Source organism: Gossypium hirsutum, chromosome A12 (genome assembly GCF_007990345.1).
Source record: "Gossypium hirsutum isolate 1008001.06 chromosome A12, Gossypium_hirsutum_v2.1, whole genome shotgun sequence".
In the NCBI taxonomy this organism is placed as follows: domain Eukaryota; kingdom Viridiplantae; phylum Streptophyta; class Magnoliopsida; order Malvales; family Malvaceae; genus Gossypium; species Gossypium hirsutum.
Genome location: NC_053435.1, coordinates 79,914,197 through 79,927,705, shown reverse-complemented (window position 1 = coordinate 79,927,705; position 13,509 = coordinate 79,914,197). Strand labels below are relative to the sequence as shown.

Sequence of the window (13,509 nt, the reverse complement as noted above, 5' to 3'; positions counted from 1 at the left end):
AAACAATAGAAAATATTTTACAAGATTCATCAAACACCGAAAAATATTAAATTTTTCAAGAAAATAATTCATTTTTTGGAAAATGAGAAATTATTAAATTTTCCAAGAAATTAAGTCATTTTCCAGAAATCATTTTCCAGAAGTTATTTTCAATGAAACAAACAGACCATAAGTTAGATAAAAAAAATCAGTTCTTCTGTTAAGAATTCCATCCACTTCTACGATTAAAAACTAATCTTGTACATCAACATGATGTACATGTAGCACGTTACTATCACTATCCGGTTATTCTATCAACCACACCAGTTAACAATAAAAATAGATACAATGTTTAACAGAAAAACCAATTTGCTCTTTGAATTAATATATAAGAACTAATTTACTTATTTTTTGAATAAAGAAAGCAAAATGCACTATAACTCCAAATACAAAAGCCTCCATTGTATTTTTTACCTTTTTATTGTTATTCGATCACATGGTTAAAGAGATCATGTGAAAAAACCAATCAATCATGTTTAACTAATAATAAATTTATATATCAACAAAATTTTATGCTATTAAACAAAAAATTTCATTTGCAAAATCATAAAGGCTTTAAAAATATTAACTTATTAAATAGTAAATGACATTTTAAACCATAAATGTTAACTCTATTAAATTTTGACTTAACTAATACAAGGACTAAATTGATCTATTTTATAGTATAAAGACTAATTTAAATCAAACCCTCTAATAAAAGGATGTATCAGATACTTTCACCTAAAAAAACACCATGCACTGATAAAGGGGTGTTTTAAGAAATCCGACAACATAGATGGAAATACAGACATCCAACGGCTTTGATCGGACATGTGTTTCTCTTCTATATCCAACTCTATTGTCCCAACATCAGCTTGAAGCAATCAACCAAACGATCACCCTTGAAAGTCACATGAGTTGCGGAGGGATAATTGCCCTATCGAAAAAGGCAATTAATGGAGGCCGATATCAAAAGAATACTCGTCAGTGTTTCCAAAAGACTAAAACGTATATGGCAGTACGCTGCATACCTCGTTATGAATAATTGAGAAATTCTCCAAGTTTACAGGTTTCAATAGCCAATTCCGAAAAGGAGGTCTTCCCTTAAAGAGTTTGGAAGCTAAGCTATATTCTTCAGCCCTGTCCTGCAATAAGCAAACCCAGTAATCACTAGTAGTCCATGCCACCGATGCACGCGTATTCATTTTTCCAAAATTAGGATACTAGGGAGTATAATTTGTATCGTTCGAGGTTAAGTCAATGGGAAAGTAAAACCGATATCAGCATTCCATACTAATGAGTAACTCAGTTTTCAGCTCATAATCGAAGCCATTAAAAGGGTACACAAGCAACCAAGTTATACCGAGAGTTATCTGTTGGTTCAAAAAAGCATGTTTTCTTGCATCTATTACCAGCTTCATATTTGCAAACCAGACCAAAAATATATCAAGGTCGAGAATGAAATTTAATAATGTAAGTCCATAAGCATCAAGAATCATTACCTTGAGTTCTCGATAAGAAACCTCGTTGGATGAGCATCTGATTTTGCATTCATGCCTCAATGATATGAAAGTTTCCAAAAGTCGCTTCCTAGGGAGGAAAAATGTTTTTATAAGAACACGTTAATGACATGTTTTGGTTCCATTAGCATACTTTTAACTTACTTGCACAAGAATGATTCCGTCGATGGATAAACTGCCCCTTTAGAAGATGTGCCTTGCTTTCGTCCGGTAGTTCCAAGAACAACTTCATGCAGCCCCGATTTATTCCAGCATACAGAATACCTAAAAACCAATATATAAATCAATATAAAAAGCAAAAGTATAAAACAATACCTACACCTATTTTTTGGTATATTCAATATGAGTACCCGCAAGTTAAGGTGGCTTGAGCAGTCTCAGAATGTTGAAACTCCTTTGGTGGTACCGGTGCCGCAGAAAATATCGGCTGCTCACACAGCATTAAAGTATCAAAACCCCCCTGTCCTATATATAGGATTCAGAAACTGTAAACTTCACAAACCTTGTTAACTTCAAAAGGTTTTATAAGCTCATTTGACAATGGTGTAACCCGCTCGAACAAGGATCTTTTCAATTGTTTCACCAAGCAAACATCCTCGGAAACATAAGGAGATCTTCCGACAGTAACAGAATGCAGGTAAACAGGTCGAAGAAAGTATGAAAGGAGAGCCCCTAAGACGAGACACAAAATGTAAAATCATAAAAAGGAAAACATATATGCCGCACAGTTATCCATGTTTCAGTATTGATGATAGTAGAAACAAAGCATGTAGCATGCTAATGATAGAAGACTACGTATATAATAGCAAGTGATGAACCTTGAACCTTGAACACCAACAACATTCCAACGAGCTATCTTATCAGAACAGCTAACTGACAATGTTGTATCACCTCGACCAGGCTTCCTTTGAACCAATCCAATTAGTTCTGAACAACCTTCTGAAAACGGTGGTACCGATTCAATCAAAGGCACGAGGATCATACATATTACTATCAAAACTAACGTATGGTATAACCATTTCACAGAAATCTTAAATACAAACCGACCATGCTCACCGATAGAAGACGGTACCAGACAAAGTGAAGCATCCCCACCTATTAAACACAACATAGAGGCATAGAAACTTAAAATGCATTCTCAAAAAAGAAATTGAAAACTAAAAAAAAAAAAGAAAACCATTAAGGAATTACATGGTAATTGAGATATGTACAAATGTAATTTCCACCCTGCTCGGATTTTATACTTTATTCCGCCGGAACCATCCAATTCCGATTCGAAAATCGAGTTTTGAAAACCATTGTTGTCATTAAGACATTGAATCTCTGCATAGAAGAACCTGGCTCAATCACAAAAGGGGAAAATATATAAAATCTTAGAAACCCTAAAACTTAATTTTATAAAAATCCCTAAAACCCATTTTAGCAAAAAAAAAAAGGGGGGAACCTTAATAAAGCTCTGCGAGCAATAATTTCAGCATGGGAATCATTGACAATGTTACCACTATGGGTTAATTTTGAGCGGCCTATACATTTTGTTCCCGTGCCTAATGCAATCACTTCCGTATCTGAACTGCAAAAAAGAATAAAAAGTAAGTAAATTAATTCAGTATTTCCATGGAAGCACCATCTTCAACAAATTGATTGAACCTTGAGAGGGAGATGAGAGAAGAAAAGCGGATAAAACGGTGACTTCACGTCCTTGAGGCTTCCCTTTCTTGGGAAGTGATTTGTAGAGTGAAAACACTTTGTCTGCAACCATGGGTCCCCATTGTTTCTCGTCAAGTTCCAATTGAGATTCCTCCATGGCAGTAAGTCAAGCAAGGAAGGAAGGTGAAAGGTGAAAACTGAAAAGGAGAGACTGTGAACTGTGAAGCTTTCCACTTTGACTGGACTCGGGCTGGGTGGGCTGGTGGTTGGCGAATGGGGGATTCTTCGAGCTACACAGTTCGTTGTTGGGCTTGCCCTAAACCTTCGTGTTCTTCGTTAATTTAAGAAAAGGATAATATACTAAACAAATCCTTTAACTTCTACACTTTGTTCATGTACATCCTTTTTTCATAACCAAATTAGCCCTGGCCTTTAAATTTTATTCACGAAAGCTCTTGTTTTTAAAATTAGTTAGCATTTTATGCTAAATTGTTAATGGGACAGAATGACATGCTAAATTTTGTTGACTTTGACAAACATACAAAAACATAATCTATTATCGTAATTAATATGATGGATTAAAAATAAGTAATCACATAAATAATAAATAATACAAAATAATATTTTATTCGGTAAAAATATCATGAAGGCCCCTACGTTTGTCTCCTCTACTCAAAAAATAGGCAAATTAGTATTTGTACATTAGATCAAAGAGCATCTTATTCTCTTTTCTTTTCTTTTCTTTTTTTTCCATTCATTTTCTATTGTTAAAAACCAACATGACTGATAGAATAATCAAATTATGACACATGGCATGCCACATGTACCTCATACTTACGTATAGGGATTAGTTTTTAACAGTAGAAATTGATAAAATTTTTAGCAGAAGGGCCGAGTTACTCTTTGATCTGACGTATAAGGACTAATTTGTCTTTTTTTAAGTAGAGGGGTCAAAATGAAATCCAGCTCTTGATATAAGGCCTCCATGGTACTTCTACCTATTTTACTCTTTTTTATTTTATTAATTTATAATTTAATATAGGTATAATTTTAGTTTTACACATACAGTTTAACATAAAAATGTCAGTATGATAAAATGTCATTAATGATTATTTCTCGTTTTATTATAATTCACCTTATTGTCGTCTGGTTCTTACATTTAAATCCAAATATATATCTCATTGTAGATTACAATTAGGGGCGAAATCAGAAAATTATTTTAAGGGGACCGAAATTAAATTGTAATTTTTATGATAGAAAAAATACAATTTCACCATTTTAATAGACTATATTTTTATCATTTTTAAATGATTAAATCAATTTTTTATATTTTAGGGGGTCAAAGTGCAAATTTATCTTTATTAATTTAAAATTTTAAAAATTTTAAATGAATCATATAAAAAAAATTCATTTTAAGGGAGGCTGGACCTTGCCACCCATTATCTGATTATAATCTCATTGTAATAATATTCAATTTAACTATTACAACAATTAATCAATTAACATATTTTTTTTCTCATTGATACTAAAATAGAGGTATTAATGAAATTTCTGAGCCCAATCTTGAATTTGACTTAACCCGAAATGCTCAAATGACTCATTTCTTTATTTATTTTAAATTTTTTTTTAATTTTTTAAACAATAAATTAGAGCAAGCTTCAAATTATGATTTATTCATCAAGAATTCATGTTTTCAAAACTAACATGACTTCAAATCATTTTATCAAGAGAATAATGAATTAGACCAAATCTAATCAATTTGAGATTTGAAACTTAAAATTAACCTCACCGCTATGTAAAAGAAGTTTTAGGATATTTTTAAATATGTAGTGAGTTTACCTACAATTAATAAAAAATTTATAGTGACAATGAGATTAAATATGGTAGCAATACTGTAGCTAAAATTATATTTGAAAAGTAAAGATTAAAGAAGCCTAAACATTAAATTAATAATAATTTTAATAATAAAATATTAAAAAAGACAGCATTAAAGGTGATTGGTCCCCCTTTATTGCAAAATGGCCAACCAAGTGATTAGCAAACAGCGTAGCATCGAATCATTCAAAGGGATCCCATGCACGTCATCACATGCTTGCTTGGCTGGTCACCACCCAAATTAGGGTTTAAACCTTAATATTTTCCAACTTATATCTAAAAACATCTCTCTTAAAAGACTAACTCAATCATCACGCATTTTATTCCATTTAATGATTTCCTTTATCATCTCGATAAATTTTAAACCTTAAATTTTACCTGATTTGTCGGTTTAATTATTAATTTAAGTGTTAAATATTGATTCGAATATAATGTAAAATATTTATTATCATTATTATTTAAGTTTTTGGGAGAATAGATATAACCCTCAATCGAGTTAACGACTCAATTAGTAAAATTATGAAAATATTTTTTCATAATTAAAATAAGGTATATTATTTGAGAGTATTTTAGTCTTTTTTATTTTTTAAAAAAATAATAAAAAGTATGCATATTGTGAAATTTAAATCTGAACTAATTGCATTAATAAAACATTTAATTTACCACTCAACTAAAGCTTTATTTTTATAATTTTATTATTCACGCTTTATTACTTCCATCAATTGTATATCTATACTTACTATTATTGAAGTTCCTAATTGAGTTAGTATAATATGATTTCTAATAATAATATATTTCATTGAGTTGTGTCACAAGTGTTAACTTGACAGCGATTCAAGATTAATGACAACACGATGATAAATGATTTATTTTTTTAAAATTTTAATATTGCACATATTTAATGTGTTATTATTAATTAGTTTTGAACCATATATTTTATTATTTATTGTATGTTATTTTTAAATACACATTTATGTTCTAAAATTGTGATTTTCACATTTATACACATGTAATAGGATTTTTAATATTTATAACATGTAAAGCAGTTTGTAAATATGAGTGTACTTATTATATAAACAGCTTTGATATGGTGTATTAAAGAAAACATATCAATAAAAATTAAGATAAATTACACTAATAGTCACCTAATTATTAATATTTTTTTAGTCTTCTTAACTATGAAAAGTTTAGCCATCAATTCTTTGTTTTATTAGTTCAATTGAATAAATTATTAAAAATTAAAAAATTAAAACATAAAAAATCAATTCAACTTCCTAATTTGATCCATTCACGAGTCTACAAACTTAACCTTTTATTATTAACTGATACTCTAATAAATTTTTTATCTAATCGATTAAATCGATATAATTCCGAAAAGAGTGTGGTTATCCAGATTGATTGCGGATTAACAAATAAGGTATAAAAAGATTTTGTTTTTTTCTTAAGACAAAATTAATCCGTTGGAAAACGACAAGACACACCTGGGATTCTTCACGCCAGCTCATCAATTTCAGGTCCCTGTTTTTTTTCCCCCAAACGGCGCAAAGCCTTTCAATATCCTCAAACTAATCAATGCTGGTGGTGGGGCCCCTAGTCTTTCCTGTCACTACTTGACACAATGTTAGTTCCCAGCATTTATGCCTTAAATCTACTCCACGTCGTCGTATCTCACTTGCCCATACACGTGGCATACTTTAACCGCTTTACCTGTCGGCATAAATTTATTTCACTCCCTACCCCTACTCTTCATTTTATTCCCTTCAATTAAATTTTTAGATTTAAAAAAAAAAATCATCACGAATTTGATTAGTTTTTTAAATTTTTTATATTAATTTTAGATTTTTTATGGTTTTTAATATTAATTGAAAAAATAATTTTCAAATAAAAAATATAATGATAAATTTAATTTTTATGTTTTTTTATCATTTTAGCTTTAATTCTCTTTTCCAGATCAATTTAATTATAGATTTTAAAATTTAGTTAAATTATTTTTTTAAATAAAAAATTAATAAAATTGTTAAAATTTTAACAGTTTTAATGTGACAACTCATGTGACAGACTTCATTGATAATGTGGATTTTTTTAAAATTATGAATTTTTGTAAGCTTTTTAAATTTTTATGAAGTATAAATAGTTATCACACGAACAACCATATCATTATCGTTAAAAATTTAATGATTTAGTCAATTTTTTTTACAAAACAATACTAAAATTTAAAAATTAAAACCTAAAATAACAAAAAAATATAAAATACAATATTTTATAGTTTTTAAAAGATATTTATTTTTAAATCATAAAAAAATTTAAAATTAACTATAATTTTTTCTTTTTGATACAGTGTCTAGAATTACACATAGTCCCTTTCTAACCTATAAATAAAAAAATAATGCACTTTAACATACTAAAACTTACATCCTCTCAAATTAATAACCATGTTTACATTAATTGAACTAAAACTTAACCGGTAAAATTAACTCTATCATTCGATTTGAGCGAAAGAAACCGACCACGGATTCTAATAAATTTTTATTTCTGGATATATTTTTTTTCTTCAGTCCCACCGATCCCTACTTACACTCTACAACACATTTGTCTCTTTTCAGAACAAACCAACCGTTGGATGGAATAAATTGAAGATAAGTATCCAAAATCAACGGCAAATGGATCACTATTTACGCACTTTGTGCAGTATATAAAACTGCATACAGATATTAAATGAATTTATATCATTTAAAGCTAATGTTACTAAATATTATAGAGATATTTGAAAATTTTCTAGACTTATCCATTACCAAATTATTATCATTTTTCTTTTTACACCTATAAGCTTTAATTATGGCGGAGGAAACGAAGAAGGAGGTTGCGGCTGAAACGCCGGTGGCTCCGACGCCGGCAGTGGAAGCTCCAACGCTGGTAGCGGAGGATCTTAAAGCTGATTCCGAGAACACAACTTTAGCTCCACCGCCAGCTGAGGAAAAATCCGATGAATCGAAGGCTCTTGCCGTCGTTGAGAGTAAGCCTTGTTCGCCATCGCCACTCATCTTTTTTATGATTAAACTTTTTTCTTTCAGTTTTATATATTATAATAACGATACTTTTCGTATAATCCAAAATTCCATCATCTTTTTAAGTTCATTAAATTTGTAATCAATTTAAATTATCTTTAAAAAACAGAGCTTAAGGCTGTTTAGTATAAAGTTATATATTGAATCGATTTCTCTAGTGTCAATTTAATTCAAATTGAGACAAAATGTTAGTCAATTTCTTCTTAGTTACAATTAAAATAGCTACCAGATCGCTTCGTTGTAAATTTTGAATTTTGAACTTGAGAGTCAACATAGCTCGGCTCGTTAGTAATTAGTAAGGGTGAAAACAAGTTGAGTGGAGCTTCGATACTAGTAAGCTCGAATTAAGGATGACGGTAGAAAATTTGTTGGAATTCGGAATTAAATTATATATTTTTATAAAAATTAAAATTAATTTTGTTATTTTAATAATTTATATATTTTGAATATTTAAAAAAATTAAATCAATTTTTTTGTTATTTTAGATTAAGATGTAATTTTACCGCGTATTAATTCAAATTTTAGGTAGCCAAAACCCCAACCAGCCACTCTGGTGTTGCCCCAAGCTTGAACTCAATTGAACATTTATTTTAAAACTCAAGTTCGGCTCAAGATATTATTAAGGTAGACTTGATAATTAGACTTAGGGTTAATAATATATATTAAGACTCAATTTAATAATATAAAAATATTTAAAACATATATTAAAATATATATTAAAATGAAAAATTTGATAAGATTCACGAGCCATTCAAGTAAAGTATTATTGAACTCGAATTTGACTTTATCAATAGCTTGAGTTATTTGAGCTTAGCTCAATAATTACTAAATAGAGTCAAGTCAAATCCAAATAACTTAACATCAGTGTTTCATTTACACTCTTATGTTTTAGCATTTAATAAGCATTAAGAATAGCCAAAGTCTCATCATCACCTTTTATCTTCTACCAACTTGAATACATGCTTAGAAAAACAGATTGAGAAACACTTAATTTATGAATAAATCAATTGAATTTCCACGTCAAAAATGAAAACTAGATCCCTAAGGAAAGCATAGTTTTCTAGAAGTAGAATCCTACTTTTGAAGCTAGGCTTTTTTTTTATGGAATGACCTCTTCTTTTCTCCTTTTAATTCATCAAAATTCATTAATGTTATGAAAGGGATACTTCTGTTATAGGTTTTCTTTTTTCTTTTTTTAAAAAAAATCAAAATTCTTTTCTCAAATCTACTAATATAATTAGGCTGGCAAATTGATTTATTATATATATATATGATCTTATTGTGAACATTGTTCTTCAATTTGTTTATCATGTGGCATTTATTAACCATTATGGCTGCTTTAATTTATTTTTTTAAGGTAAAATATTAAAGTTGGATAAAGTTGCTTTGATGCTACACCCTGTCTTATTTATTTGCTTTTAAGATTGAATAAACAAACTTCAATTGCAATGTCATATATATATATATAACTTCTCTATATATAGAAATCCCATAAATTTTCTCAGTTTTGTTGATAGTTTTAGAGAAAGTTTTACTATATATTCTTCTTCAACCTGAGTTTTCTTTTTCCTCCATGGACTCAAAGAGTGAGCTTACATTTTTAATTCAAATGTTGCACCATTTTCCAATATCATTTGCATAAGCTAATTGTCATCGTTCTTCTAGTAGCTCCAACATTTTTTTCTTTTCATTTTGACAGAAGCCCCTGAGCCAGCACCAAAGAAAAGTTCGAGTGGATCACATGATAGAGGTATACTTCTTTTTCTTTTTTTTTTTTAATCTATCATTACAAGCCCCGAATGAAATTAACTCAAATCAAACTAACTAGCAGACTAACGAACCCACACATTTATATTAGGTGTGATTCTAACCTGAATTCTCAAAGTTCCCAAGGCTTCATTAGGGTAGAGGTATACCTTATTTGAGGCAATCATTATCATCAGATTTTCGAATACTTTCGAGGCCACTGTGACCGAATTTGATACTCTCTTGTGTTCGTATTATCTTTTACTGTTATTTTTTCACATAGTCTCCATAGAGAATACGAAAAGAGGATATTTAAGATGAATCACTTTTTTTTTTTTTTTGGTATTCAGATGTTGCTCTTGCGGATCTTGAAAAGGAAAAAAAATTGTCATTCATTAAGGCATGGGAAGATAGTGAAAAAACCAAAGCTGAGAACAAGTAAGGCTCAAAACTCTCTTTGATTAGCTATATATTTTAGTATAATTAAAGTGTTCTTTTAAGTTCGAGACCCTTTCGAATTGCATTAAATTGAAAATTATGAATTGGTGTATGAATTCTCCCCTTGTAAAGATAGAAATTTTCTTTTCATAATCTTCCATTTAGTGTTCCATTGCTGTAAATATTCTGGTCAAATTATGGTTTTGGTCCTTTTACTATGCTCAAATTTGGATTTAATCTATGTACTTTAATTTAGCATAATTTAGTCTTAATTAGTTAGTCTAGATAGTTAATGATTTTGGTTAAAATCTTTACCCCTTCCAATAAAAAAATCCATGTTGGAATAATGAGTTTGGAACTTGGAAGGGTGCTTTAAAAAAAGACTTCATCTCATCATTTTAACAGTAATAATTACCATTAAGTATTTGGACTAACTGGTAATAATATAAAATAGGAGAATCAAATTATGTTAAATTAAGTATAATGACTAAATCTCACATTTGAGCATAATAGAGGTACCAAAATCATAATTTTAATTAAATATTCTATCTCTATGTGGAGCTTATTTGCTAAATAGTTTGTCAACATTACTGAAATTTATGAATAGGGCCCAGAAAAAGCTCTCTGCTATTGTAGCATGGGAGAACAGCAAGAAAGCAGCTCTTGAAGCAAAACTCAAAAAAATTGAGGTATTTTTCCCCATCCTTGCTCGATTTTCTGGATAACAAAAGGCTGAACATTCGACATTTGTGTTTGTCATACGATAAAAATGGAACTTACTCGAATCAAACACATATTCATATCATATTCTCGGTAACTTTAACGTGTCTTGAGTATCGACAGGAACAATTGGAAAAGAAGAAAGCCGAGTACGCCGAGACAATGAAGAACAAGGTAGCTTCAATTCACAAGGAAGCAGAAGAAAAGAGAGCAATGGTCGAAGCCAAACGTGGAGAAGAGGTTCTCAAGGCCGAAGAAATAGCCGCTAAATACCGTGCGACCGGACAAAGTCCGAAAAAGCTCCTTGGGTGTTTCTGAAAGTTTCCGGTCCGGTATTGAAATGAATTTCATTAAAATTTGTTTGCTTGCAAACACTTTTTTTTTTCCTTGTTTGTAACTCCATGTTTTCAATTGTGTTTATCTATCTTGTTTGTTTCTATGTTGTTTTTGTGTCTTGAGCAATGTGGAAGGACATCATTACAAATTATGTATTATTGGATGTGTTGTTATAGGAATACAATTTTATTTTATTGTTCTTTGAGGACAACTTTTTTAGGGTTTTTCTAATTTGGGTTATGATCGAGATTACTTACTTGATTCGGTTCGGTTAATTCAATTTTGATTTTGGGTTGGTTAGTTAAAACAAGCTAAGTTGGTCGATTATCAATTTTTGTATTAAACATTAATGATCGAATTATCTGAAGCTCATATCTATTATAGTACTGTCCAAACATATCAATGATTCAAAATCAAAATTTCAAACCCAATTATTTGAATTATTTGAATAAGTAACTTGAAAGGATTCGAATTGTTATTTGAAATGGCTAGAGCCCCACATTTTTTAAATTTGTAATGATTCGACTTGAAATGCTCGATCATCAAATCCATTTTTGATTCAAATTTAAATGATTCAATAATTTAAAATTGGAGTTAATTTTATTCATATTGATTCATTTCAAAACCAATATAATTTGCTGAATTAAAATGTCTAAAATTAGGTAAGAAGCATGAGAGAAAACTTGTTTTCGAGGACGCTATGAAGCTGAATGACAAGATTCTCTTTCTTAAAAGTGAAAGAATTGTGTTTTATGTTCATTCTAAATTAATTTATCAATTGAAGCTTACAACTTTTGCCGCAACAAAGAAAACCTATTCAATGGAGTTGTTGATTAGATGGCTAATAATGTTGATCGATGTTTCGAATGTATCTTCCCCTGTGAGGCTATTAACTATGGCTTCCTTTGGATTTAAATAGAGCTTTAATATGGTACAATTTGAATACTTTCTCACGGAACAATATTTTTTTAAAAAATTTCTTAATAATTTTCTTAATATATTTTTAAGACTTTATATAATTTCTTTTAAATTGTTAAGTGATTGATACCACACAATTTCAAAATACCTTAAAGAGAATTTAAGTTCAAGCATTAAATTAAGAAAATTTGTCAAGATTCAAGACTAGTTTATGGACTAAATTAAAAATTTTTTTTACCAAGTTTAGTGACTGAATGTTGCTTTATCCCTATAACAATAACATCGACATTTACCATTTTAGATTACTTTTTTTTCTTGGGTAAACCATACCTAATGTCTCTAAACTATTAGTAAGTTTACGTTTTGTTCACTCAACTTCAAAAAAAATACAAAATGGTGAATGAACTATTCAAAAGTTTTCATTTGAGTCATTGGGCAATTAAAATCGCTATTGTATGGCCTTCTTTGTTTGGACCACCTTAACCAATCAAAAGCTCTTTTTTCCCTTCTTTTCTACAATTAAGTTTATTTTCATGAAACAACTTTGAATGTCATAAATCTGTGAACCAAAATTCAAACAGTTTTCTTCTTCGATCTTTAACACTAACCGTCAGATCAACTTAGATTTAAGGTATGTTCTTCTACTCGTCGATGGGTACTAATCCACCGTATCAATCGTCAAATCGTCATCTAGAGCTTACTAGTCAAACTTAAAAGACTTAACAATCCAATGATTTAAATAAAAACTTTCAAATAGTTCAGTGACCATTTTGTAACTTTTTAAAGTTGTGTGACTAAAACATAAATTTATTAATAGTTTAATGACATTAGGTGTAATTTTTTTTTTCATTCCTCAAATGGATAAGGAAATTAATTAATGGCCTAACTCAACAAAAAAAAATTGACGCACCAATTGCATGATACAACGTCAGTTTCAGTGGGTCCCACCGTTGGTCTGGACTATTAAATTTTGGTGGTAGTTGATCGTTATCCTCAACGTGGATAAAAACTTTGTCAAATTTCACCTTCATTAAAATCACGTGTAACACACCGCCCAATCAAATCGCTTCCCTTACAAACACTCCGTAGTTACAAGCCTCATGTTTCTTTATTAGTCGCCTCAAAATCTCAGTTTTAGTTTAAATTACCATATTTAATTAACAAAAGGCTTTATTTTCAATTAGTTCCTAAACTATACTATAATTACTATATTAGTCCTTAAAATT

The 13,509-nt window shown here is 29.7% G+C and overlaps 2 protein-coding genes across 7 annotated transcripts; one reads left to right on the top strand and one right to left on the bottom strand.

The window, feature by feature from the left end:
- Positions 1-523: 523 nt before the first annotated feature.
- LOC107929294 (tRNA-specific adenosine deaminase TAD1) lies at positions 524-3,458 on the bottom strand. 6 transcript variants are annotated; one of them, XM_016860671.2, is made up of 11 exons: positions 3,186-3,454; positions 2,983-3,103; positions 2,730-2,875; positions 2,586-2,633; positions 2,364-2,477; positions 2,041-2,210; positions 1,889-1,965; positions 1,683-1,802; positions 1,521-1,608; positions 1,050-1,163; positions 524-955 (listed from the first exon to the last, which is right to left on the bottom strand). In XM_016860671.2, exons 1-11 carry the CDS (start codon positions 3,340-3,342, stop codon positions 875-877), a joined length of 1,236 nt encoding a protein of 411 aa, XP_016716160.1. In that variant the 5' UTR covers positions 3,343-3,454; the 3' UTR covers positions 524-874. The 6 variants fall into 6 exon arrangements, 5 of the variants coding, with proteins under 5 accessions (XP_016716160.1, XP_016716163.1, XP_040938707.1 ...); XM_016860674.2 differs by having other exon boundaries at positions 559-955; positions 2,364-2,474; positions 2,595-2,633; XM_016860672.2 differs by having other exon boundaries at positions 596-955; positions 2,364-2,474.
- Positions 3,459-7,665: 4,207 nt separating this feature from the next.
- Positions 7,666-11,564, top strand: LOC107929295 (uncharacterized protein At3g61260). Its single transcript, XM_016860675.2, has 5 exons — positions 7,666-8,073; positions 9,825-9,875; positions 10,222-10,309; positions 10,917-10,998; positions 11,153-11,564. The coding sequence occupies exons 1-5, from the start codon at positions 7,896-7,898 to the stop codon at positions 11,345-11,347; spliced, it is 594 nt and encodes a 197-aa protein (XP_016716164.1). The 5' UTR covers positions 7,666-7,895; the 3' UTR covers positions 11,348-11,564.
- Positions 11,565-13,509: the final 1,945 nt, after the last annotated feature.